Source organism: Magnolia sinica, chromosome 14 (genome assembly GCF_029962835.1).
Source record: "Magnolia sinica isolate HGM2019 chromosome 14, MsV1, whole genome shotgun sequence".
Classification (NCBI taxonomy): domain Eukaryota; kingdom Viridiplantae; phylum Streptophyta; class Magnoliopsida; order Magnoliales; family Magnoliaceae; genus Magnolia; species Magnolia sinica.
Window position 1 is genome coordinate 64,611,970 of NC_080586.1, and position 27,209 is coordinate 64,639,178.

The 27,209-nt window shown below is 39.4% G+C and overlaps 1 protein-coding gene across 13 annotated transcripts; it reads left to right on the top strand.

Annotated features, from left to right (window-relative positions):
- Positions 1 to 1,451: 1,451 nt before the first annotated feature.
- Positions 1,452 to 27,209, top strand: LOC131225945 (pentatricopeptide repeat-containing protein At1g13040, mitochondrial-like). 13 transcript variants are annotated; one of them, XM_058221560.1, is made up of 10 exons: positions 1,452 to 1,692; positions 1,775 to 1,845; positions 2,121 to 2,237; positions 2,779 to 4,784; positions 5,296 to 5,427; positions 18,524 to 19,152; positions 25,089 to 25,156; positions 25,459 to 25,550; positions 25,651 to 25,765; positions 26,913 to 27,209. In XM_058221560.1, the coding sequence occupies exons 2-5, from the start codon at positions 1,781 to 1,783 to the stop codon at positions 5,358 to 5,360; spliced, it is 2,253 nt and encodes a 750-aa protein (XP_058077543.1). In that variant the 5' UTR covers positions 1,452 to 1,692; positions 1,775 to 1,780; the 3' UTR covers positions 5,361 to 5,427; positions 18,524 to 19,152; positions 25,089 to 25,156; positions 25,459 to 25,550; positions 25,651 to 25,765; positions 26,913 to 27,209. The 13 variants fall into 13 exon arrangements, with proteins under 13 accessions (XP_058077543.1, XP_058077540.1, XP_058077545.1 ...); XM_058221557.1 differs by lacking the exon at positions 25,459 to 25,550; XM_058221558.1 differs by lacking the exon at positions 18,524 to 19,152 and having other exon boundaries at positions 1,453 to 1,692.

A 27,209-nucleotide genomic window follows, 5' to 3' on the forward strand; every position in this document is an offset into this window, starting at 1 on the left:
AGAAGAACTAACAGACGTTTCTCCATCAATGGCCAAGATTCTTCGCTAATAGGAAATCTTGGTAGACAGACTTTTTGAATTTTGGGTTGAGTTGAGCCTGCCTGAATTAAAATTCAATGTGTTGGTTCTAGCATGGCGTGGACCTAGTGATACATGGTCTGTCAGGCATGTCAGATTTGGGCTAATATTCTCAGCCCATTCAGCAAATGTGAAGGGCTGGGGTGGACCCATTACTGCCGAGCCCATTTCGCGACCTTTATAAGCCATACCATGGAGAGTTGTCTGTGGGGCTAGATAGAGAGGTAAAGGGGTCAGGTTTGGTTCGGCCCCTATGGTACTTTGGCTAACCTGGTTTCCTGACTGTACTAGTTTTGGGTACCCATCGGTTGCCTAGTGCTTTTTTAAATTTAGGTTTGGGGTCAAATAGGAACATTTAAATGGTCAGGTCCACCTAATGGATGGATTAGGTTGCATGCACGTGTGCCACTTTGACAGTAAAAGGGCTCTCTTACATGAGTGTAGTAGCTTAGAAAACCTTCATTCATATGCTATAATAATCAGCGTGTAATGAATTACTATAAAAACTGACCAGTCTTACCCAATTTTAACCTGATACAAGTGGATGTACCCGACTTTAACCCAAATAAACCACCATTTTTAACCGATTTCAAAACGGTGACCTGAGCCTGACCTGGTTTCCTAATGGGCCCAAAATGAAAATGAACCCAGACCCATTAGGGAGTGGATCAGGTGTTACCTGTAGGGCTATTAATGGGGCTGGGTTCAGGCCTAACAAAATGAAAATTTTAAATAGGCTAAGCCCGACATCCCAACCCGAAATAATTCAAAATCAATGCCAAAGTGAACCCCAAGCCTGCCCTTTGACAGCCCTTAGTTACCTGGTAAGTGTTGTTGTAGTGCGTGTTTCCTGATCGTGGGAGTACACTTTGATGTATGTGTTGTATATCCATGCCATCCATGAGTTTTTCAGCTCATTTTATAGCATGGTACAAAAAATGATGCAGATCAAAATCTCACGTGGACCGCATCATATGAAACCATGTTCATTATCTGTTACAAACTTTTTGTGGGCCACAAAAGTTTTGGAGCAAGCTGATATTTTTGTTTTCCCTTCATCCAGGTCTGTGTGACCTTGTGAACAGGTTGGATTGCAAATAAACATTACAGTGAGCCTTAGGAAGTTCTTAATGGTGGGGATTTAATTTACCACTATATCTTGTGGTGTGGTCCACTTGAGATTTGGATTTTCTTCATTTTGGAACCATCCCCTAAAATAAGCGGGAAAATTTGATGGACAACATGCATATACAACATATACATTAAGGTGGGCCCCACAATATGGGAAACAAGAAAAAACAAAATTTTGAATGGGCCCATGCCAACCCAGGCCCGGTCCCAACATTTCAAAACCGGAGCAAATCCCACACCAGGCATGGCCATTGATAGCCCTACATCAACCAGCCCAATCCTATCCATGAGGGAGATCATGCGATTTCCAATGGGCAAAAACAGTCGAAAAATTACTTGGAATATATGCAGACAGCAGAGATTTTATTTCTCTAGGGTTTTATTTCGCCTTGGAATGTCAATCAGTAGAGTATTCCCAATCAAAGGAAGCAGCTGATAGAATATCAATGGCGAAAATACAGAGACTGTCTTTTCTCCGTTAAGGTCTCTCTCTCTCTCTCTCTGAAATTGGAGTAATTTGAAATCTTTGATGTTTTTAAGATCTTATTTATTTATTTATTGTTAGTTTTAGATGAATCGGGCTTGGATCAATCTTGAGAAGGCACCTGATGGAACTTTCAAGAATAAATTTTTTGGGTAAATCTTTTTTATTTTTATTACTTACATATTCTTTTTAAGGGAGAAGATTGCGTGCTGCGATTGTCTGTCGGCACATACCTGCCATCATCCGATAACGGTGGGTGGGTTCCAAATGGGATTTTGAAAATTCACATTTTGAAATGGTGGTCATTTTTAGTGCCAGTATCTACGTGCACACGGATTCTCAGTGCTCTTTGTGCGCACTGGAGTCACTTCTCTTTCTTACTGATTTTTGGAAAGTTTTTTTTTTCCCTTATATTTATTATTTGAAGGTGGAGATGTTATTTTAGTTTGCGGTCACGTTCGTTGGCACACGGGAAGCCTCCAGAGACTTTCTTGAAGTCTATTCGTAAGGAGATAACTAAGCTGGAAGTTAATCCTCCGACAAGGTTCGGTTTCTTACACCTTCAGATTGTGGGTACTTTCTCAAGGAAATTACTAAAGCTGGGAGTATAGTCTCATAGCTTATTCCAGCAACCCATTGAGGTTGTGGGTACTTTTCTTCTTGCAATTGCTACTGTTCGACTGCTCTATGCGAAATAATGCTCGGGTTGCTGACATTGTCGATGGTGTCCTTGGTCTTTTATGTTTGCAATTCCATGCAAAACTATTGATTCTTCTTCTTATCCTTTAATATATCCTGACGCCACACCTGTGGCTTTGTCAATAGCTGTTCGATTCATAAAATCAATGGGACACGAAAACAAGCCCCGGCTTTGTTCTAATTCCATGCCACCTGTTCGACAGAATTTGTCTGAGGAAAATCCTACTGATGTTTTTCTTATACTACCTGTTCGACATAATGCTTCTAAGGAAAAATACATCAGTTTCCTGAAAAGATGAAATGGGCACCTTTGAAAGCTTTGCAGAATTACTGTGGTAAGAAACTAAGAATTACTAGATTCTCAAGCCCTTCTTTTGTTCTTGCAGTTTGCTTCTCAAAACCAACTTCAAGTCATTCAGCTCCATAGATAAAACTTACCGAGATGGAAATTCAAGCCCAAATGCTAGTGGTAGTGATTCCATTTCATTTGAATCTCACATGAAGAAAATCCAGCTATCAGACATCTTCAAAACAAGCCAAAAACCTCCTTTGCTGGATTCTGTTTTCCAAATCTTGGAAACCCTGCACAGCAAGCAATGGTCTGAATCAATAATGACTGAGTTACTGGGATTGAATGTCGATTTGAACACATACGTTGTCAATCAGGTCTTGATGCGCCTGTCAGACTCCGAACTGTGTCTCCATTTTTATTTGTGGGCTGAATCCCAACCAGGTTTCAAGCATGATTACTTCACGAATAAGTCCATGATTTGTTTGCTGTTAAAAGATCGTAAATTCGACATGTTATCACATATTTTGCAGAGAATAAAGGATGGTGGGTTTTCAATGCATCGGTCCATTTATCGGATTCTTATATCTGGGTATGTTAGAGCTGGTTTGATTGATTCAGCAATCCAAACATTTGATGAAATGATCAAGTCAGATTGCCGGGTGTTTAGCATAGATTATAATCGATTCATGGGAGTATTGATTCGAGAGTGCCGCTTTGATTTGGCCAAACGCTACTACTACATGATGATGCAGCAAGGATTTTCATTGTATCCCTTCACGTATTCGAGGTTCATTTCTGCTCTCTGTAAGATAAAGAATCTGGAATTTGCACAGAAGCTTCTGGAAGACATGGATAGATTTGGTGCCGTTCCAGACATTTGGGCTTTCAACATATATTTAAATGTCTTGTGCAAGGAGAAGATGTTAGACACGGCTTTAGAGGTATTGGAGTCCATGGCATGGAAAGGAAGAGATCCAGATGTTGTTAGCTACACTACAGTCATTGACGGTCTATGCAAGACTGAAAGGTTTCAGTCTGCAGTTGGGATGTGGCATGAAATGATGAAGAAGGGTTTTTGTCCTGATAATGTAGCTTGCGGGACATTGATTTTGAGTTTGTGTAAACACGGAAAGGTTGATTCAGCTTACGAGCTTATGATGGAAATGATAAAGGGTCAAATTGAATTGGGGCCTTCTATTTACAACGCCCTTATTGGTGGATTTTGTAGAGTGGGTAGGATTGATAAAGCTCAAGCGATTGCATCGTTCATGCGAAGTAATGGGTGCAAGCCGGATTTAGTTACTTACAACACACTGCTAAATTATTGTTGTGACAGGCTTTTGTTGGATGAGGCAGAGAAATTAATGGACAAGATGAAAAAAAGTGGTATAAGACCCGATAAGTACAGTTATAATCAGCTTTTAAAGGGGTTATGCTTAGCTAACCAGCTCGACAGAGCATACTCTTTAATGGTTAATAAGATGGAGGCAGAAGAGTTTTGTGATGTTGTCTCGTGCAATACTCTCATTGGGGCGCTTTGTAGGGCCAGGAACATGGGAACGGCTTACAAGTTGTTTGAGGAGATGGGTCAGAAGGGGATTGCCCCAGATGTTGTGACATTTGGCACTTTGATAAATGGGTTCTTTAGAGAAGGCCATGCTGATTTGGCAGAGGAACTTTTTGACCAGATGGTGGGGGCTGGCTTGGTTCCTGATGCCATTCTGTATACCACTATGGTTGATCACCTATGTAAGACTGGTCGGATTGAACTAGCTCGGAGCTTTTTCCTTGACATGATTGAGAAGGGAATCTCACCTGACACAGTTTCCTACAATGCTCTTATTAATGAGCTTTGCAAGGCTTCTTGGGTAAGCGAAGCCATGGATGTGTATAAGGATATGCATAGTAGTGGTTTCAGACCAGATGAAATGACGTATAAATTGATAATTAGAGGACTTATACGGGTAGGGAAGCTTGGGATGGCTTGTAGAGTTTGGGATGAAATGATGGAAAATGGGTTTACTCTCAACAGAACGGTGTCTGAAACATTGATCAGTGCTATTCACTCGAAGGGTGCATTCCACATGGATTTTAGGAAAGGTACATTTCTCAGTTATTGATTTCATGTTTTCTATAGATTCACATCATTCTACCAAAACTTAGTTACATATGTGGCGGTTCTCAAAAACGTGAATGTGTGCATGCTAGTGCAATTTCCATGACACTTGTGGCTAACAGTCACATGTGCCAACGTGGTACATATATTTGAGGTCCAAGTTGCTGTTCCGGAGGCCCATCTTGTAGATGCCACAGTCCAGAAATCAGGTCAATCTGCTCATCAGGTAGGCCCACATGCGTGGGCTGGGTATGGTCCATTTGTCATTCTTTTTAACTGTCCATCTACTTGTACACGTGCAGCATACATGATGATTGGACATCCTTAATTTCTGGTTGGGAATATCTGCATGGTAGGACCTCCTAATTAGTAGCTTGGATCCCTTGTTCACTTAGTAGAGTTACTTTGTTTTCTGTTTGTCACTTGACCGGAACACACATCAATTTAGTGTCTATACTAAAGAGTAATTTACTTTTCTATGTCTCCTTTGTGAAGTCTCTGGGAGACCAGGATTTCAATCCAACATGGCCAAGCCAGCTGGAGACAAATCAAGTACATGAAGATGCACCATCGCTGCTTGTAGATTGCAACTTTTCCTGGAAAGACAATATAGGAGAATGCCTTGAGGTATGGGATATCAACTTGTTTAGGAATGTTAGTCTCGATATTATTCTCATCCTTGACATGTTACTTAGACATGCACGTGTCTTTATCAAACATGATGATCCTGGAAGCATAACACTTGCACGCATTTGTACAGCAATATGATAATATTGGACGATGCATTATCACATGATATACTAGTTTTAGAAAGCACAACATCATCATTGTTGTTGTCATTATATAGAAAACATATCATCGTCGTCGTCATCACCATTATATAGAAAATGTATTATTGTCTCATCATCACCATGTCCCAACTATTTGTGGTCAGCAAAATTGAAACAATATAAATGATAATAAAATAATACTTAAAACTAGAAAACACAAATTATGTTTTCTTTTGTTGTAGCCTGTCATCTTTGTTCTCAAATGATTGACGATGGGTTTAATCTCGATATAACGCTGTCCGATAATGCTATTTGGTCGAAGGGTGCACTTCACATGGATTTCAGGGAAGGTACAATTCAATTATTGATTTCATGCTTTTTGTAGATTGAACCAGTGTTCGAAATATTAGTATTGCGTTACGTATCGCATCCCTGGGATACGGATGCGTATTGGTTATCACATGGGATATATCGGTTGTATCGCGTAATGTATCGTTGTTGTTGGAAACATGGGGAAACATTGGAAATTGGTTGAATTTTTCAATGAAATTTCAGTGATTGTTAAAAAAGACATCATTACACACTTACAAATCAAAACATTACAAAAAACAAGTGCACATAATAGGTCTTCTTTGTATGGGGTCCTAATCTATGCGTTGTTTAATTGAATTGATGCAAGTATTTTCAAAGTTTATTCATATAATTTATAAATGTAAAAAGACATGTGGAAACACAAGCAATACATTCAAAAGCAAAAGAATAATCACTAAATTAGGTTACATACATGTTTGATTTTATATTTGGACACAAATATTGCAACTGATTTGTGAGAAATTAGGAAAATTTTAATTTTTGTTTTTTTTCAATTTTCCGCAACTCGGTCCTTCTCTTCCGAACTCCTAATCCATGATTATTCATGCAAAACATGAAAAATCATGGATTTGTAACAATTTGACATTGATTTACAAAAAAAAAGATCAAAAATAAAAAATGCTCACCGGATCGAACATGTGGGATATATCCCACTACTCGTGTGTTTCGTATCGCACAGGTGGGATACAAGATATATCGTGGGGTATATTGGCCGATATCGTTGATATTTAAAACACTGATGATAGGTACGAGACTCTAGTTCTCGTCAGCATACCATCCCCAAACTAACTGTCAAACAGAAGTAGTTAATTGAAGCTTAGGAAACATGTTACGACGTCTTGTGGGTGACCATATTAGGACTTGGGATTCAATTTTACCAGTTGCAGAGTTTGTATATAATAGTTCCATCAATAGGTCAATAGGCATGAGTCCTTTTGAGTTAGTGCTTGATTACAAGCCTATGAAGCCTATAAATCCCATTCCCATGTCAATCTCCCATAAACCCTTGTAGTCTGTAGATGCATTTGCACAACATATTCATGATTTGCATGCTGAAATTAGGAAACAGATTAATGTGAGCAATGAAACATACAAAATATTTACTGACTCTTTTTTAAACAATTTCAAGTAGGGGAATATATGATGGTTCGGATAAGGCCAAAACGGTTTCCACAAGAGACCATTAAGAAATTACAAGCTCATAGTGCGGGACCTTATAAAATATTGAAAAGATTGGAATCTAATGCGTATATTGTAGATCTTCCACTTGACACGGGCATTAGTTCTACATTCAATGTGGATGATTTTGTGTCTTTTAAGGGTCCAACATCTCCGCCCACTAGCCTTTCTCCCCACCCACAGTGACTCAGATCCCGATCCATTCCATGTCCCATGGCTCTTGCCAGATCAGCCTTCCCGGCCTCTCCCCCTTTTACCATCCATGCCTACCAAGAGAGGAGATAGAAGTTATCTTGGATGAACATGTGGTTTCTACCATAAGTATCTTATCAAGTGGAAGAACAGGCCAGGTCAGATAGTACATGGATTACTGAGACCGAGCTCCAGAGACTAGACCTGGAGAACGTTACCACAGCTTTCTTTCGCCAGAGGCGAATTCTTCTTAGCCGAGGGGAGTTGATGAGGACATTCGAGCACTAGTTAGAGGATACTAGATGAGGAAGTGAGTTTCGGCCTCAGTTCCAGCATCTCTATGGTTGGATGATCATTATATGGGGCCTAGTAGTGTTCGCAATATCGATACGATCGGACGATATATCGGCCGATATTATCCGTATCGCGGTCTAGCGATACGAAGCCTTCGGAAGAGATAAAGAATTTAAAAAATCAGCGATATTAAAGATATTGTCATCCCGGGAGCATAAATATCCAAAAAATCGAAAAAAATTAAAAAGAGAAAAAAAACGTTTAACAGGGTGGATTTGGTACCTATAGATCGAAGCGCAAGTGATGAAGGTATCGCGTTTTGAAAAAATCCAGAGAAATTCGAAGAAATCTTGAGATTTGGGAGGGATTTGGGGGTTTTAGGGTTACGGAAGTCCGGAACCCTCTCTAGCTTCCGAAATCACTTTCCGAGCCCTTTTTACGGGCACAAATCGAGTTAGCTCGAGATGGATAGTCCTGTCAGATGCTCTGTAGGGCCCACCATGATGTATGTGTTTTATCCACACCGTCCATCCATTTTTATAGGTCATTTCAGGGCTGGAGCCCAAAAATTAGGCAGATATAAGGCTCAAGTGGACCACACCATAGGAAGGCGTGGTGGCAATGATGTCCACCATTGAAGCTTTCCTAGGGCCCACCATGATGTGGATTTGCCATCCAATCATAAGGTCTGACAGACCTGGATGAAGGGAAAACATAAATATTAGCTCGGTCCAAAAGTTCTGTAGACCCCCAAATCATTTTGATGGTGCCCATTCAATGACACCATTGTTTCATGTGGTGTGGTCCACCTTAGATTTGGATTTGCCTCAATTTTTAGCCAATTCCCTAAAATGATCTGTCAAAATGAATTGATAGTGTAGATACATCATATTACAACGAGGTGGCCTCACCGTCACCGTCCCACCCAATTCACTGGTTGACTAGATTTAGAGACGCGGATTGCGTACGTGAGTAAACTCTTTGGGGGCCACCTCGATGTATTTACTACATATCCATGCCGTCCATCTATTCGAACTGATTATTTTATGGCACGGTCCCAAAAATGAAGTAGATATAAGTTTCAAGTGGACCACACTAAAAGAAACTGTGGTCATTAATCTCCCACCATTAAAAACTTCTAGGGTTCACCGTAATGTTTATTGACCATCCAACCTGTTGATAAGTTCACACAAACTTGGATGAAAGGAAAAAACAAATATCACCTTGATCCAAAAAATTGTGGCCCAGAAAGGATTTTTAATGGTCAATAACCACTGTTTCGTGTGGAGTGGTCCACGATCACTTAAAATTTGCATCTGCATCGTTTTTTGGACAAACCCCTAAAATCATATGGCAAAACAGATGGATGTTGTGGATATACCGTGCATGCATCTAGGTGGGCTCTACTGTCAATGTCCCACCCACATGCTGGTTCCGCATTGCATGAGACCAGGATGTGGATTTCCTACCAAAGCGTTTCACAGGAAGTTCTTGTGCTGGGATGCTTGGTGGGACCCACTGTAATGTTTGTGAAAAATCCACTTCGTCCATCCATTTTTCTAGATCATTTTAGGCATGAGACCAAAAATAGGGTGGATCCAAAACTCAAGGCATCCAAACAAAAGGGAAAACTGGGGAAAGATTTGCCTATTGTTGAATCCTTCCTGGGCTCCACCTTGATGTTTATATGCCATCCGAACCACTTATAAGGTCATTCCCACTGGGATGAATTGAAAACACAAAAACCTTAGCCTGATACGAAACTTTTGTGGCCATACAAATGTTTCAATGGTGGTCACTTAATCCCCACTGTTTCCTCTCATATGGCTGCCATGAGTTTTGGATCCACCTGATTTTTGGTCTCATGTCCTAAAATTATCAGGAAAAATGGATGAACGGAGTGGATTTCTCACAAACATGATGGTGTGCCCCACCTAGCATCCCAGCGCAGGGACTTCCAGTGAATGACTTCCGTGGGGCCCACCTTGATGTATGTATTATGTATCCACGCTGTCCATCCATTTTTCTAGATCATTTTAGGGCATTATTCCAAAAATGAAGCATATTCAGCTATTAGGTGGACCATAAGAATAAGTTTTGATTGACCGTTAATGGGCTACAAAAGTTTCGGATCAAGTTGAAATTTGTTTTTTCCCTTCATCCAGGCTCTTGTGACCTTATCAACAAATTGGATGGTAAATAAATGCTAAGGAAACATTAAGGTGCACCCAAAGAAGTTTTTAATGGTAGGATAGTCAATCACCACTATTTCTTATGGTATGGTCCAATTGATAATTGGATCTGCTTCATTTTTTAGATAATGCCCTGAAATGATTTGGAAATATGGATGGACGGCATGAATACATATTACATACATCATGGTGGGCCCCACGGTAAGGGCCATACCCTCTTGGGTGAGGTCGAGGTCTCACCTTATCTGCGCTCGAAACCCAGACACCAGATGACGTTGTGGGGCCCACTATGATGTATATGCCTTACATCCACATGGTCCATCTATTTTGACAATTCATTTTAGGGCATGATGCTAAAAATGAAGCATATCTGAATCGTAGGTGGACCATACCACACGAAATAGTCGTAATTAAAGCCCCACCATTAAAAACTTCATAGGGGCCACCCGAATGTTTATTTTCCATCCGACCTGTTGATATGATCAGCCTCTGTCTTTTGCTTTTGAATGCATTTGTCATGTTTTCATACATGTCTTGATACGGTTATAAATGTTATGCATGGTATTTGAATATAGTTGCCTTAGTTCAATCAGATAACGCATAACTTAGGACCCTATACAAAGGAAATTTATTATGTGCACCTTTTTTTTTTTGAGATGTTATGATTTAATAGTGTGTATTAAGGTCTTTTTTAACAAGCCTTGGAATTTCATTGAAAAATTCAACCATTTTCCCAATGTTTCCCCATGTTTCCCAAAAAGTGCAATAAATTACACGATACAAACAATATATACCGTGCGATAACCGATACGTATCTGTATCCCAAGGGTGCGATACATAGCGCGATACTGATATTTCGAACACTGCCTATCATATACCAAAGTGTCTCCAAAAATAACTCATGAATCTTACATCTGTATCAGACATAATGGTCATTGGCAAACCATGCAAGCAAACCACCTCTCCAAAGGAAAGCTTGGCGATGTTGGAGGCACTAGACATTTTGGAACATGGGAGAAAATAGGTCATTTTTGAGAAACGGTCCACCACCACAAAGATGGAATCGTGCTTTCTGATCGTCTTGGGTAACCCAAGCGCCAAATCCATACTGACATCTTGCCACGGAGCGTATGACATTGGCAAAGGTTTATATAATCCAGTGTTATACCTTTTCTACTTTGCCAGTTGGCAAGTCCTACATTGCCTGGTGATTTTGGCCACATCTCGCTTGAGACTAGGCCAATAAAACCTATCCTTGACAAGGGAAATAGTCTTGTCTCGACTAAAATAACTGCCTACTCTAACATGAAACTCCAAAATAAGAAAATCCTGTAGGGAGGTGTGGGGAATGCAAAGTCTGTCACCCTTAAATAGAAACTCATCGATTAGGACAAACCCACTATTAGTCCTTGACTAGTCATCCAAAAGTGACATGTACACCTTGCCATAATCTAGGCACGCAGAATATTCTCCCTGTAATTGTTCGAACCTAGTGACTTCTATGCTCATGGATTGGAGTAACGCCACTATATGACTAAGGGCATCGATACCGACCTTATGTTTCAAAACAAAGGTATACTTCTAGAGAAACTCAACCCACTTGGCATGCTTGGGTTTAATTTCTTTTGGGAGTTGACGTATCGCAAGGCCTCATGTTTAGAAAACAAGACGAACTCTTGCGGTAGTAGGTAATGTTGCCAATGTCGCAAGGATTGAACTACCTTAATAGAATTCCTTGTCATAGGTAGAGTATTGTTGCTTCACGTCATTCAATTTCTCACTAAAATAAGCAATAGGGTGCCCTTGCTAAGTACTCCACTTATACCTACACTAGATGCATCACACACAACCTCAAAAACTTTTAAAAAGTCAGGAAGGCACATGACATGAGCCCCAATCATCTTATTTTTAATATCTTTGAATGCCTTGGAGGCAGCATTAGTCCATGTAAACTTCTTAATGCAGTCTGTGATGGGAGCCATAATGGAATTAAAGCCTCTAATGAACCGCCTATAGAAAGTAGCTAATCTATCGAAGCTATGTACCTCATGAATGTTCTGTGGTTCAAGCCAATTTACTATGGCCTTGACTTTCTCGAGGTCTACAAACATGCCCTCGGATGAAACAATGAACCTTAAGAAAACTTTGTCAAACATGAAAAAATACTTCTTCAAGTGCATATAGTTTTTCATAAGGACCCAATAAATGTGCCTCAAATGGTGGAGATGTTATTCCTTGAAGGTACTATGAATGAGGATGTCGTCAAAATATACCACCGGGAACTTACCCATAAAGGGCCTCAACACCTGGGTTACCACACTCATGAACGTACTCGGAGCGTTGGTTAAGCCAAAAGACATGACTAACCACTTGTATAGCCCATCCTTTGTCTTGAAAGTCATCTTCCATTCATCTCCCGGGCGAATACGTATATGATGATACCCGCTTTTGAGGTCGATCTTGGAAAAAAATCATGGCACTGGCCATCATATCAAACATGTTGTCAAGACGCAGTATAGGAAACCGATACTTGACCATGATCTTGTTGATGGCCTGATTGTCCACGCATATGCGTCAAGTGTCGTCTTTCTTAGGCGTGAGGAAGACTGGCATGACACATGAACTCAAACTCTCCTGAATGAACCTTTTTCTAAGAAGCTCATCTACTTGTCTCTTCAACTCCGAATGTTGTGGTTCATTCGGTAGTGAAGAAGGTTTGGTAGAGTTGATCCGGGGACAAGATCAATGGCATGCTGAATGTCCCTCATGAGTGAAAGCTCATTTGGTTGGTCCTTAAGGAAAACATCTCTAAACTCTTCCAATACCGGAATCACTTCAAGTGACAACTCTATGCTAACCTTGGGTTTGACCTATCTTGCCACGAGGGCATACACCATCACATTAGCTTTAGTCTTCCTTTCAAACCGTTTGGCATTTATCATGTGGAGAGACTTATGCTGGGACTTCCTCACATCTTTAGTATCACCCTTCTTAACGTCCTTTCTTCTCCGGGGTGCTCTTAGGTGAAAGAGGATTTAACTTTATCCTCTTACCTTCATACATAAACGAACATGTATTCAAGCGGCCGAATAGTGTTACATCACGGTCGTATAGCCAAGGTCTGCCCAAAATAATGTGGCCTATATCCATATGTAAAACATCACACCACAACATGTCTTTGTAGGAAGCAAACTGGATGGGAATAAGACATCACTGAGAAACCGATATTGAGGACGCATCAACCCACAAAACTTGATAGGACTGAGGGTGATGAACGGGTTTCAAACCCCTAACGATTTATAGTGCTAGCGGAGACCACGTTGGTGCAACTACCACTATCAATTATCACCTTGCAATTTTTGTTGCCACACTTAATGTAAGTATGGAAAATTGAATTCTTGCGCCAATCATCACTCTCTTTAACCTAGGCGAAGGCACATCTGACAACTGCAAGTGGCATAGTCTCAACTCCAACTTCATCACTAGCACCGATTTCAGGCTGATATTCTTCTTCTTTACAATTGCCCTGATCATTTGCATCTTTCTCAAACTCGCCAATTATGAGAGCTTTACCTCGCTCTTTCGTAGGGCATTGGTATGCGAAATGACCATATCCTTGGCAATTATAACATCGCGTATGCTCACCTCCCCTTAAACTGGTACTAGCTTGACCTTTGTCCCTCACATCCCTATTGTTGGGTTGAATACTAGTTGGGTCTTTGGATTGACTCCTAAAACTAGCCTTAGCTCCAAGTAGTGGCCTCGACGTTGGTATCACGAGAGTCAAATTGCTTCATGAAATGCGGTTTCAGATACTGCTCAAGTTCTTTCACCGCTTGATAGGCATGTTCTAGGGTGCTGACGTCATGATGAATGAGCTCGCGCTGAAGCCCGGGTCGGATCCTGAAACGAGAAAGGGTCATTAACGGGTCCTCGATGTTACAAAGCATCATTTATTCATCAAACTTGGCGATGTAATCAACCACGGGCTTTGATCCTTGACAAAAGGATTGCCACTGATCCAAAAGCTTCTAGCTGTAAGAGAGACGTAAGGTACTTTTCCTCTAAGTTTTCTTTCATCTTGGCCCACAGTGAGATCGGGTCATCTATAGACCTCTCTATCTTCTGCTTGACATTTGTCCAAAACAACTTAGCTTGGCCCACCAACTTCATCTTGGCGAATCTCACTCGACGGCGATCAAACATCATACCACTCGAAATAATGATCCATGTTTGCAAGTCAATCGAGAAAGGCCTTGGGGTCCAGGCGACCATCATAGTTAGGGGCCTTAATCTTCACACTCTTCATTACTCGATTATTATGATTATGGTGGTCTAGATACTCTCCACGAAGTAGCTAGGTACGCACCCTATCATGGCCAACATCTCGAGCATGGCCTCTTCCACGTCTTCCAACTTGGTTTCCTCCAACTTCACTTCCCGCTTGAGATTGGCCATCTTCCCCATTGTTGGGGTTTGCCTAAAGGGAAGCTTCTAATTGGGTCATGCGAGTGTTGGTCTCATTCCTGAGGGCTACTAGTTCGTTACTACTGGCTCTACTTTGGGCCTCGATGACCGCGAGACGGGTATTGATGGCATTGATAGCCTCGGCAAGATGTTCCGAATTCATTGTGGGGTGTAGACCAAAACACGCCCAGTCCAAGTGGGCATGAACCGGGGATCTAATTGAGACCCTAAGAACTAGAGATTCTAGATGCAACATTATGAGAATGGGAAGTCTTCTAACCCTAGACACGACAATATGAAAAACCCACTTTAGACGCAACATGAAAATCCTATGCTAAACCTAGGCTTGGATATCAAAATTGGATGTAGGACGGATGATCTAACCTAGAATGATGTAAAGAAATTAAGTAATAGATGAATTAGAGCAATGAAAACACAAAGTAAAGCTGATCTATAACAAATTTAAAATAATTCAGCTATGTAACGTGTTCATATTCAAGCTATCTGACAGTCCCGCAATGTAGATTCAATAAAATATCAATGAATCAAGATCTATGGAAGGTAGAACTTCCATATAAGCATAGGTGCTAAACAACATTCAAGAGAAGCACTTGACTTTGTTAGGGTTGGTAGGCTTGGGTGGATTTCGAGGTTTAAAGAATTGGGAAATAGGTTCAGATTGTCAGAATTTGGGGAAAATAATGTTTGCAGATTTTGGATTTGGGAATTAGAGTTTGAGGTTTTAGGGATTTATGGTTAGAATTTTAGGAAACTAGGGTTGGGATTTTGAGTTTTAGGGATTAGGGTTTGAATAAGAGAAACACATGATAAAAGGGGAGGGGAGGCTGACCGTACGAACAACCATACAAGTCTGTCTGTACGGTTGTACGGGTAGTGGGGTACGGCTAGGGTTGGTCGTTACGGTTGTACGGTCTGAGGAATTGAGCCAGGTGAAGGTTTGGGTTGGGTTAGGTTGAGGATGTAAAGGTTGAAAGAAGGAAGAACTCGACTGGAAGTGGGGATTGTTTGTTGATGGAGAAAGAAGAAAAGAAAACTAGAAAGAAAAAGAAAAGGAGAAGTAAGGAAATACCTTTTGATTGAAGAGAATGAGAGAGAAGGATAACTTGGATGGATTGTTTGTTGATGGAGAAAGAAGAAAAGAAAACTAGAAAGAAAAAGAAAAGGAGAAGTAAGGAAATACCTTTTGATTGAAGAGAATGAGAGAAAAGGATAACTTGGATTCACTTCATGAAATCACACCAAATCACTCCAATCACAAGAGATTTTGTTTCTTCACAAAGTAAAGAGAAAGAACTTTATTTCATATGCTCAATAATGGGCTAGGGTGGGGACGTTCAAGCATTTTATATTCTTGGGAAAGACTTACAAAAAGACCCTTATCACTTAAATATGTCCCAAACACTCATATCTCAACTAAACATAAAATAAACCCAAAATAATACAAATAACTGAATAAGTGACTAAAAATAATCAAAATACTAAATTTGAACTATCCGTGTCCAATGGTTGGTCTACGTCATGATGGTCTAATGATCATAATGCTCCAATGATCAAGATCCAATGGTCTGAATGACGGGAAAACTCGAACCAATAGTCTAGATGTGTCCATCAAGCTCCCATATGTAGCCCACATGCATCTTCCCGCATCTTCCCAATGTGAGGTCTTCCAAGATGCATAAAATTCAGGTGGGGTCTTCCAAGTGGCTACGTACGCAATCCAAGCCCAATATAATGATCATCCAACCATAGGGATGCTAGAACTGGGGCCAAAGCTCTCCTCCTCCGGTATACTCTGACTGGTGCTCGGATGTCCTCATCACAGATGTAACATGGTCAATTTCATGGTGTACCGCCACTTGGATATGGTATTCCATAAATCAATTGATGTATCAGGTGAAGTCAAGAATGTAGATTATATATTCAGCCCAGTGTTTCAAATAGCGCCCGTAGCGTAGTAGTAGTGTACGCTACGTACAAGGTATCCCAAATCGGTTACGTATCGGCCGTAACGGCCGATACGTAACGGTAACGGTGGGGCCCGTTGCGCGATACGGGGACGTAACGGGCGATGGGCCGATATTGTAACCGTAACGGCCATTACGGGGCCATTACAGGCCATAACGACCGTTACAGACCCGTAACGGCTGTTACGGGCCTTGAAAAAAAAAAGGGAAAACTTACCTTTCTTCTTCTTCTGTTTCTTCTTCTTCTTCTTCTTCTTCTTCTTCTTCTTCCTCTTCTCGGACAGCTGCGGCCCTGCTGCGGCTGCAGCCTTCGTTTTCTTCTTCCTCTCTCTCTCTCTCTGTTCTTTTCCTCTTTTTTCTTTTCAGTTTCCTTCTCTCCTTTTTTTTTTTTTTTTTTTTTTTTGCAGGTGTACCACACACCAGCTTAGCTGCTGTAGGTACGTGTCATGCTAAGACGAGCGCTGACACTCCTCGAGCTCCGAGTTGTACGACTGGTTCAAAGGAGATCAAAGTTATATGGGCTCCACAGTGATGTATTTATTATATCTACACCGTTCATCTATTTTTAAATATCATTTTAGAGCATTACCCAAAAAAAGAATCGTTTCCAAAGATCGTCTGGACCACACCAAAAATAGCAGTGGAGATGATGATTTTCACCGTTAAACAATTTGTAGGCCCACCATAACATTTATTTTCCATCTAATCCGTTCATAAGGTCAAAAAGACCTGAATGAAGAGGAAAAACAAATTTCATATTGATCCAAAAGTTCTGTGATCCTATAAAGGTTTCAATGGTAGACGTTCAATCCCCCACTGCTTTTTCAGTGTGGTCCACTTGATAATTAGATCTGTATTATTTTTCGTGTCAAGCCTTAAGACGATCTCGTCAAATGAATGGACGGTTTAGATATAACACATTCATCACGGGTGGGGCCCCAAAAACTTTGACACGTAGGCTACACTTCACAATCCGAGTCCCGCCTAATTCGAGCCCTTAAAAATTGTACACGAGACATATATTAACTTAAAATTTACCAATTAAATTATGAACTGCAATTGCTAACTCACAATGCCAAAATCAAATTATTTGAATAGTTTTAATTGTTATTTTGTGGACTTTTATTTTTTAAAATAGGGCCTTTTGATTTTTTTTTTTCATGATTCACTATCCAATAAATGTCCACCAATACATAAGTGGGATAATGGCAATAAATTGCATGAATTTGAGGCTAATTTGGGGCATAGATTGGTCCTCCAAGTTCGCCCGAAATTGGCAACGCCATCTACCTGAATTTAATTTCATTTTTTAAAGAACTATTTGGAGAAAGATATTAAATTGTTAAGTATATAAATTAGATATTTAAAAAATTAAATATATGAATTTTGTAGTCAAATTCAATTAAATATATCAGTTTTGCGGTCAAATCCATACAACTTCTCACCAAAGAGTGGACCGTTACACCACCATAAACATGTTCCAATTTATAAATGAATGCATATTTGGAATGCTTAGAATATTCCAGATTTAATACATATTTTTTCATATTTTTTTGGCAAAAAAAATAATTTTGTGCTGTTACGGGCCATTACGCCCCCGTATCCGTATCAGTTTTAGAGGGCACCGTTACGCCAACCAATACCTCCAAAACCGATACGGGATACCTTGGCTACGTAGCGAGCGTGGCTGTAGCGCTATGTAACGTCCTAAATAGCGTAAATCCCCTATAGCGTACGCTACAACTATGTAGCGTGTAGCTTACGTAGCGTAAGCTACAATGTATTTTTTTTACTATTTTTTTAATCACTTTTTGTAAGTTTTCTTTGTATCTAATGTTGAGGAATGTGACACTTGTATTGTACTTGATACTTTTAACCTATGAGATTTTTATTTCTTTTCATAATTGTGACTTGTGGTTTCAATTAGACATTATTAATTAAAGTGGTTTGCTTAGAAAGTTATTGATGTGATAATTATTTGATTTGGCTTATATACGTGGATTGGCTTTTGATAAATGATAACTAATAAATCGTTTGAACATGCTTATAATTGATAAAATGAATAATCTTCTTGGCATTTTTATATTTTTTTTTCCTTTTTTCCAATATTTATTATATTTGTCCTATTTTTAAATTAAAAAATAGAAGTATCATGTAGCTTACGCTACACGCTACGTATTTATGCTACACGCTATAGAGGGTTGAGCGCTACGCATCATGCTACCACTATTAAAAACACTGATTTAGCCTTATGGATTTGATGGTGGATGAGATTGGAGAGGCAAATGTAGTGTATATTATGATGACAAAGAAGCAACATACAAGGCAACGAGAAGAATGTTGATGGAAAAGAGACCAAATTTGTTATGGTCACCATGGGTCGTGCACTGTATCGACCTCTTCTTAGAAGATATTGAAAAGAAAAAGAATGTCGCAACCTTGGTTTAAAGGGGGAGCAACAACGTTCATCTACAATCTAGTAGCCATAATGAGGAAGTACAAGAAGGGGAGGGAGCTTCTTAGGCCTGCGCCAACAAGATTTGCGACAAACTTTATAGCCCTTCATAGTTTATATGAGCATCGGGGAGAGTTGAGTGAGATGTTCGCTTCACAGGATTGGCTCAATACAAAATACGGGAAGAAGACATCGGGGGCACCAGTCAATGTTGAAGCAACTGTAACAGACAACAAAGTGTTGCAAACATCCTTAAGGTGATGGAACCATTGATGATAGTCCTTCGTCTTGTCAAATCCAACAAGGTATCTGCATGGGCTTCATCTGCAAGGCCATGGATTAGGCGAAGCTTGCTATTAAGCGGGATTGTAAACACCATCTGGTTTACTAGAAGATGGTCGACAAGCATTGGACGAAGTAGCTTCACCATCATCTTCATGCATCAGGTTAACTCTTTGTTACTATGCAATTATTCTTCTCGTCGTTGACGTAATAAATAAGTTGATAGATACCAAGTTCATTATTGCAATGTAAGATACTACTTAAATCCAAGATACGGATATGTTCAATCATACGTTGAGGACGAGGAAGTTCATGTCGGGCTTAAAAACGTGGTACACATATTAGAGCCTAACTTAGATAGGAAGATAAGGCAATTGAATGAGGTACATTGTAAAAGTCTTTATTTATTGGTCTTTAATTTTGTATATCTGTGCATTAAAGTTTAAAGTTTTTAAAGCCATATGTAATGTATCATCCACAGTTGAAAATATATACATTATGCCAGGGCAGCTTCTCCGATGCCATTTCACAAAAGGCAATCTATCAAACACCTCTAGGTAATAAGCTGATATTTTATTAGTTATTACTATTAATGGCATCATTGTACAAATTGTACCAACTAATGTAATATTAGAGCCTGATAGTTTACTAACTAATCAATGTAAGTTTTTTTTCCCCATACAGTTGATTGGTGGGTGCATTATGGAGAGAGTGCACCCACTCTCAGGGCAATTGCAATCAAAGTTCTGAGCTAGACAACTTTCTCTAACTGCGAGAGGAACTAGAGTTTTTTTTGGTTTATTCATTCAAAGAATAGAAATAGACTACAGACCAGGACGTTGAACCGGCTCATTTATATGGATTACAACATGAAGCTATGATTGTGAAATTCAATGCATGTGGCAAATTTAGTTGAAGACGATGACTTTTGTCCAATTAGCTTGGACCACATTTACGATGAGGATGACCTTCTACTACCTTGGTTGGAAGTAAGAGAGAAACAAGTAGGAGAAGACTGAAGAAATTGAGATCAACGATCTAGAAATACGTGTAGCGCAGCAATAGAGTTGTGCAGCTATCTTGGATCCAGATAGGTCTCCACCTATCCAAGAGAGGGTAAGCAACAATGACATCGAAGAAACCGAGTCAAATGACAATGATGATGATGATGCACGTACTAGTTTTGCTTCTATTGTTGCCCACCCCACCGTACAACCGTTTACACATCATGAGACCAAACAACATCAAGGGACTAAAGGAAGCCGAATGTACAATGGTACGAGTACACTGAATCATGAGATGACCAGCTAGGAGCACAAATGGGAGCATCATGGAGAGGCTGGCACTAGTGGCATAGTAGGAGATGGAACACCCAGACATCAGACCGCTGTCGCTTATGGATATGGCTATGATGAGTTATATGGGTATGGCCAATATATAGAACCTATTGATGCACATTCATGTCAGACTAGTCCCGTTCGAGCATACGATGATACAGATATCCGTATCCAAATCTAAGCTCTACATCGTCCCAGACTCCCAGTCCCAGTCCCACTCTTCATCTTAGTATGAGCAATACCAAGGCTAGGGGTAGGGGTATAGGTACGGCTACGGTAAGTATGAGTTGTCATCTGGCACTTATTCTTACCCAGATTTCACGCAGCAAATAGCTAGTGGTAGTGAGGATCGGGGTTGGTCATCCTTCGGATTCCTTGATATTTCCGCACAAGATCTGGTTATTATGGATATGCAGCTCCTGCTCCACAGCCACAACTGCATCATGATGACGATGTAGAGGTTGATCAACCACAAGGAGCAAGATTTTCTTTCTAGTGGTGATTAGAGTACATGACTAGTGTTGGTGGTGTGTGTGATTAACACAAATGGTGTATTGTAAGCTATCATTTTATAATAATAATATTTTGTATTTTTTCTATTTATACACATTGTTCATTCTCCAATCCATTAACTTAATATGTTACTTATATAGTATCTTTATATTACATCCACCATTTTCTCATTGATGCTCATATTATCTTATCCATATTGAATCATTGATAAAATATATTTAAAAAATGAAATATAGGAATTTTGCAGGCAATTAAAAATTGTCAGGTTCATAAAATCAACAGACAGACCGAGACAACATTCTTACCATAAACATGTTCAAAATTAGAAAAGAATACATAATTGCAATCCTTTAATTAAATGGGATTCTCATATTTTTTTTTGAATGTTTTTGGCCCAAAATTAAAAAAATAGATATCCAACTGTTACAGGGAACGGCCGTTACCCATTACGGTAACGGCAGTGTCTGTTATGAGCTCGATTATCGTAACGTAACACCTTGATGGCATATACTGATATACACAACACCACAGGCCCCACAAACAGTGGGAAAGTTTTTATCTGTAATGCATGCCATCCCAACTGTTCCTTGTGGTTTGACACACCTTTTCTTTCGGTCTTATTTTTTGGCCCCATGGCCTAACATTGACGTTTCTGGAGATCTGGAGAGAGAGAGAGAGAGAGAGAGAGAGAGAGAGAGAGAGAGAGAGAGATGAAAAACGAAAAAAAAGGTTTTACAAGAATGTAAGGGCAGATTCGTCTTTTAGAAAATATGGTATTTGATATGTATTAGTACTAGACGGTAGGTGCTAAAGTGTTTAACGGTGGAAACATTAGGCTAGTTTTTGAAGAATTTAAAAGCAACCTCTTTTTTACAATAGCACAAAGGATAGGCGACCGTACATCCAAAACTCATAAATGATTCATGCTAGTTCATCTAGTAGGCCTCTTTGTTTTCCATACCTCACTTGACACTTACACTTTATTTTTGTGCCTATACTAGGACTACCACCCTCCTTTGCTCGTTAGATGAGGTGGTAAAGACAGTATAGTTTGTGAGTGATCTAGGGTTTAATACCTTAAATAAAAGAAGAAGAAGAAGTTCTCTTCTATGCCTCCTTGGTGAAGCCTCTGGAGCACAGATCTTTCAATTCAACATTGCCAAGCTAGCTTGAGATAAACCAAGTTCATGAAGATGATTTTAGTCACTGCTGGTAGCTTTCAACACTTCCTAGAAAGACAATGTTAGGAGAATGACTAGAGAGATAGGATATGAACTTGTTTAGGAATGCTAGTGATGCAGGACACATGATTTAATGCTAGCATGCAACGTGGATATTATGAAAGAGTTCATAAAGTAATTCAATCAACAAAAGATGCTAACCCACCAAGTAATTAAGAGTAAACAATATGAAATAAAATCTGATTTAACTTAAATCACATGCCCGCATGCTAAGAAATCACATAAATCAATTAAAACTAGGCCCAATGGAAGGATAAAACTTCCAATTTAGCATAGGTACGTTCCACACTCAAGGGATAGATATGTAGGTTTCAGTGTTCGTACGCTACGTAGCGTAGCGGTAGCGTACGCTACCTAGCGTAGCGTGGCCGTAGCGCTACGTAGCATCCCAAATAGCGTAAATCCCCGGTAGCGTACGCTACAAGGGTCGTAGCGTACGCTACAGCTACGTAGCGCGTAGCATCCGTAGCGTAAGCTACAAGGTATTTTTTTACTATTTTATTTTTTTTATTATTTTTTGCATGTTTTCTTTGTTTCTAATGTTGAGGAATGTGACACTTATATTATACTTGATACTTTTAACCTATGGGATTTTTATTTCTTTTCATAGTTGTAACTTGTGGTTTCAATTAGACTATTAATTAAAGTGGTTTGTTTAGAAAGTTGTTGATGTGATAATTATTTGATTTGGCTTATATATGTGGATTGGCTTTTGATAAATGATAACTAATAACTTTTTTGAACATGCTTATAATTGAAAAAATGCATCATATTTTGGGCATTTTTATATTTTTTTTCATTTTTTTCACTATTTATTATATTGGTCCTATTTTTAAATTAAAAAATAGAAGTATCGTGTAGCTTACGCTACACGCTACGTATTTACGCTACACGCTATAGAGGGCAGAGCGCTACACATCACGCTACTGCTATTTAAAACACTTGTAGGTTTTATGATTAAGGTTATGAAGGGAAAAATATGAAATTTAGAAAATTGGGGTTCATAGAAATTTGGGATTTTGGAATTTGGGTTTTTAGAAATTGGGGAAAATAGGAAATTGGGGATCTAGGGTTTATGGTAGGGTTATGGATGGGGAATCGAGGGGTTTTGATGGGAGAAGCAAGGGGGAATCAAAGGATTGAGCAGTTGTCCATACGATCAGCCTAGAGGCTCACACGTGTGGGTCGTTGGCTAGGGTTTTTGGGTCATCAATGGTTGATTTCGGTTGGGGTTAAAGTTGGATGATGAAACGTTGAAGAAAAAGATGATTTGGATGGTCTTGGATAGGAAGGGAAGAAAAGAGATGAAGTTTTTGGGAAAATACCTCTTTTGGATAAATAGAAAGAGAGAAGGAAGATGATAGATGGAAGCCTCTCACATCCGTTGAATAGGGAATGGAATCACACCACACCCAAGTTCTAAATCACATGAAGTATTCTTCAAATCACATAAAGAAGAGAAAACACAAAGTTTATTTATTTATTATTTATTATTTATTTTTATTTTTAATTATAATAATGGCATTAGGGCTTCACACACCCATCTTTTTCTTTTATAGTCTCAGAAAGGACCTCTTACGAAAAGACACTCTCAGATAAGATTCCCAACATAACAATGCTTAATAAATTAAAAGTTGTTCCTAACTCCCTAATCTCAACACAAATATAAGGTATACCAAAAATAACGAAACATGTAAACAATCTAAGGGTCTGTTTGGGCGGTGGGATTAGAAGGGATTACGTGGGATGGGATTCATCTCGTCCTGTGCCAATTCCACTCCATGTTTGGGAAGAATGGAAAAGCTTGGAATTACATTAAATAGAATTGCATTGGGTCTACTGCCAATTTCACTCAATGTAAGCAAGTTGTTGTAGGTCCCACCATGATGTGTGGGCTATATCCACACCGTCCACCCATTTATCGATATTATTTTAGAGCATGGCCCAAAAAATCAGGTAAATCTAATGCTCAAGTGGACCCCACCATAGAAAGCAATAGGGATTGAATACTTACCGTTGAAAACTTCTTTGGGGCCACAAAAGTTTTGGATCTACCTCATTTTTAGGCCCATGCCATAAAATGAGGTTGCAAAACAAATGAACATTTTAGATATAATACACGTGTGTTATTCTCAGTAATTTCGAATGATGGTGGGTATATCCATTCAATGTACCACCATATTATCAACAAAGCAGGGCATTAATCTTATCCCATAGCAACAGGGGACAATCCTTGCCATGGGTAATAATTATGTTTTTTGAATTCCATCCCACCTAATCCCTTCTAATCCCACCGCCCAAACAGACCCTAATCAACTAAACTATTTTGTGGCCCATGGGGGTCTATGATCCAACAGTCCGATCATCGTGTCTACCCAATCCAATGGTCTGATGTGTCCATCAAGCTCTTATATGCAGCCCATGTGCATCGTCCCATTGTGGGGTCTTTGAAGATGCATGAACATGCACGTGAGGTCTTCAACGTGGCTAGAAATGTGCATTGGGGCAAGTGGGCCCATGTGATGGTCATCTAGCCATGAGGAGACAGGCTCAACTCTCCTCCTCTGGTATGGTGCTCGGATGTCCTCATTATATGGTCTCTTGATATTATTCTCATCCTTGCTATGTCACTTACAGATGGACACATTTATCAGTATTAGACATGATGATCCTGGAAAGGGTAAAAATGCAGCCATATGTACAGTTAGATGATGGTTTATATATATATATATATATATATATATATATATATATATATATATATATATATATATATATATATATATATATATTACCACTTTGAATTTTATTTCTCAAATAAACAAGATTTAGAAAGCACATCATCATCATCTTCATAGAAAACATATCATCACCCATCAGTCCTAGCTTTTTGGAGTAATCAAAATTGAAACTACATAAAGTATAAGAAAAATAATGATGGATTAAGGTTTACTTTCCTTGTGATCATTTTAGTTCTCAAATGATGGAAAGTGTGTTTACTCTTGACAGAATGGTGACCGAGACTTTGGTCGGGGCTATTCAGTTGAAGGTCGCACCTTGGTTTGACTTTAGGAAAGGTACTGTTTTAAGTTATTGATTTCATGCTTTCTGTGAAGTGTGGATTGCATTACATGCTTTTCCAAATGAACATAGACTAATGTACTTTCGAAGAAACTTGTGGCTCACACAGTCACTCATGCCAACATGGCGCACTTGTGAGGTGCAAGTTGCTCAGCAAAAGGGTGGCTGATTTCATAGATGCCATGGTCTAGAAATTGGGTCAATCTGCTCATCAGGCAGGCCACATAAATGCATCATGTAAAGATCATTTGTCAATCTTTTTTAAGCATCTGTTTATTTGTTCATTCGTGGTGGACAGGATGAGTGGACGGCTCTGATTTTTGGAACAGGAAATCTGCATGGTAGGGCCTGCTTGATGAGTAGCTTGGATCCCTTGGAAATTGCACCCATGTTAGTTCACTTTGAGGGCTCTTTGTTTTTGATTCCTCACTTGACCATTACAAGCTTTGTTGTTGTTCCTGTATTGAGATTAGTTCCCTTCTTTGTGAAGCTTTGGAAAGCAGATTTCAATCTGGAGGCAAACGAGGTTCTTGAAGATCCACGGTCTTTGCTGCTAGCTTGCAATTCTTCCTGGAAAGACAATGATCAATGGAGAATGCCTTGAGGTATGGGATATAAAAGTTGTTTAGGAATGCAAGTCTTGTTATTACTCTCATCATTGACATCTAACTTAGACAGGGACATTTTTATCAGTATCAGCCTTGGTTGCATTATCTTCTTACTAGGTGTCGCTTCTGGTTTGAATTGCACTTCGGACTCCCGCTCCCGCTCCCCACTTCCTGCCTATTTATACTAGAAAACATTTTGAAATAGAAGCTTCCTGTTTCGCATCCAAATCTGTTGCCGTGTAGCATTGTGCTTCATTCAACTATTCATCAGACATGACCACCCTAGAAAGTTTAATACTTTCACACACTTGTACACTTAAATGATGATATTGAAAGATATATTATCACGTGAATTTTATTTTGCAAATAAACAATATGTAGAACATGCATCATGATGATGATCATCATCATATAGGAAACATATGATAATAATCACCTTGTCCTAGCTATTTAGGGTTTGGCAAAATTGGACGGTAACAATAATACTGAAAACAAGAGAATGTAAATCATGGTTTTTCTCTCCTTGTGGCCCATCATTTTAGTCCTCAAATGATGGAAAATAGGTTTACCCTCGATACTGGAAACTTTGATCAGTGTTATTCAGTTAAAGAGTGTGCTCCACATAAGTTTGGGAAGGGTATTGTTCTATTATTCATTTCATGCTTGATGTAGATTTTGTATCATTCTACCAAAATTAACTACATGTAATGGTTTTTGAAAAATGTGAAATGAATGCAAGCTAGTGTGCTTTCCAAAAGATCTGTGGTTGACATAGTCAAATGTGCCAACATGGTACACATGCCTGGTCCAAGTTGCTCATAAAGAGGGGTCGCCTGATTTTGTAGATCCAAAGGTCTAGAAATTGGGCTGATCTGCTAATCTGGCAGGCCATGTCTGTGCAGTGAGCATGGACCAGTTGCCATTCTTTTTTAACTGTCTGTTTACTTGTACACATGCGCCGTATGGGATGACTGAAAATGCTTGATTTTTGGGTCTGTAGATCTGCATGTCTAAGCTTGTATTTCTTGGAAATTATCCGCATGTTAGTTTACCGATTATGTCTCTCTGCTTTCTATTCCTTGACCACTATACACTTTAATTTGGTGTCTAAGAGTAGTTTTTACACTGCCCTTGTTTGTTGAAGCCTCTAAAAGGCAGAGATTTCAATCCAACATGGCCAAGCCAGCTGGAGACACAAGAAGTTCACGAAGATGCAGCATCACTGCTGGAGCTGGAGCTCTGCAGCTCTTAGTTGAAAGACAATGAATATAGGAGAAGGCCTCTAGGAATGGGTATGATCCTTTTTTCAGGAATGCTGCTCTTGATATTATTCTCATCCCCTTCATGTAACTTAGCCTACAGACATGTATCAATTATCAGACAGAACAATCCATATTTGTACAGTTATATGATGATATGGAAGTATATATTATCACATGAA

Bases quoted from the DNA above. Each gene is read 5' to 3' on its own strand.
- LOC131225945 (XM_058221560.1), top strand. From the start codon at position 1,781: ATGAATCGGGCTTGGATCAATCTTGAGAAGGCACCTGATGGAACTTTC. The intron at 1,846-2,120 runs GTAAATCTTTTT...TATTATTTGAAG, and splicing joins TTCAAGAATAAATTTTTTGG to GTGGAGATGTTATTTTAGTT. The intron at 2,238-2,778 runs GTTCGGTTTCTT...TTGTTCTTGCAG, and splicing joins GAAGTTAATCCTCCGACAAG to TTTGCTTCTCAAAACCAACT.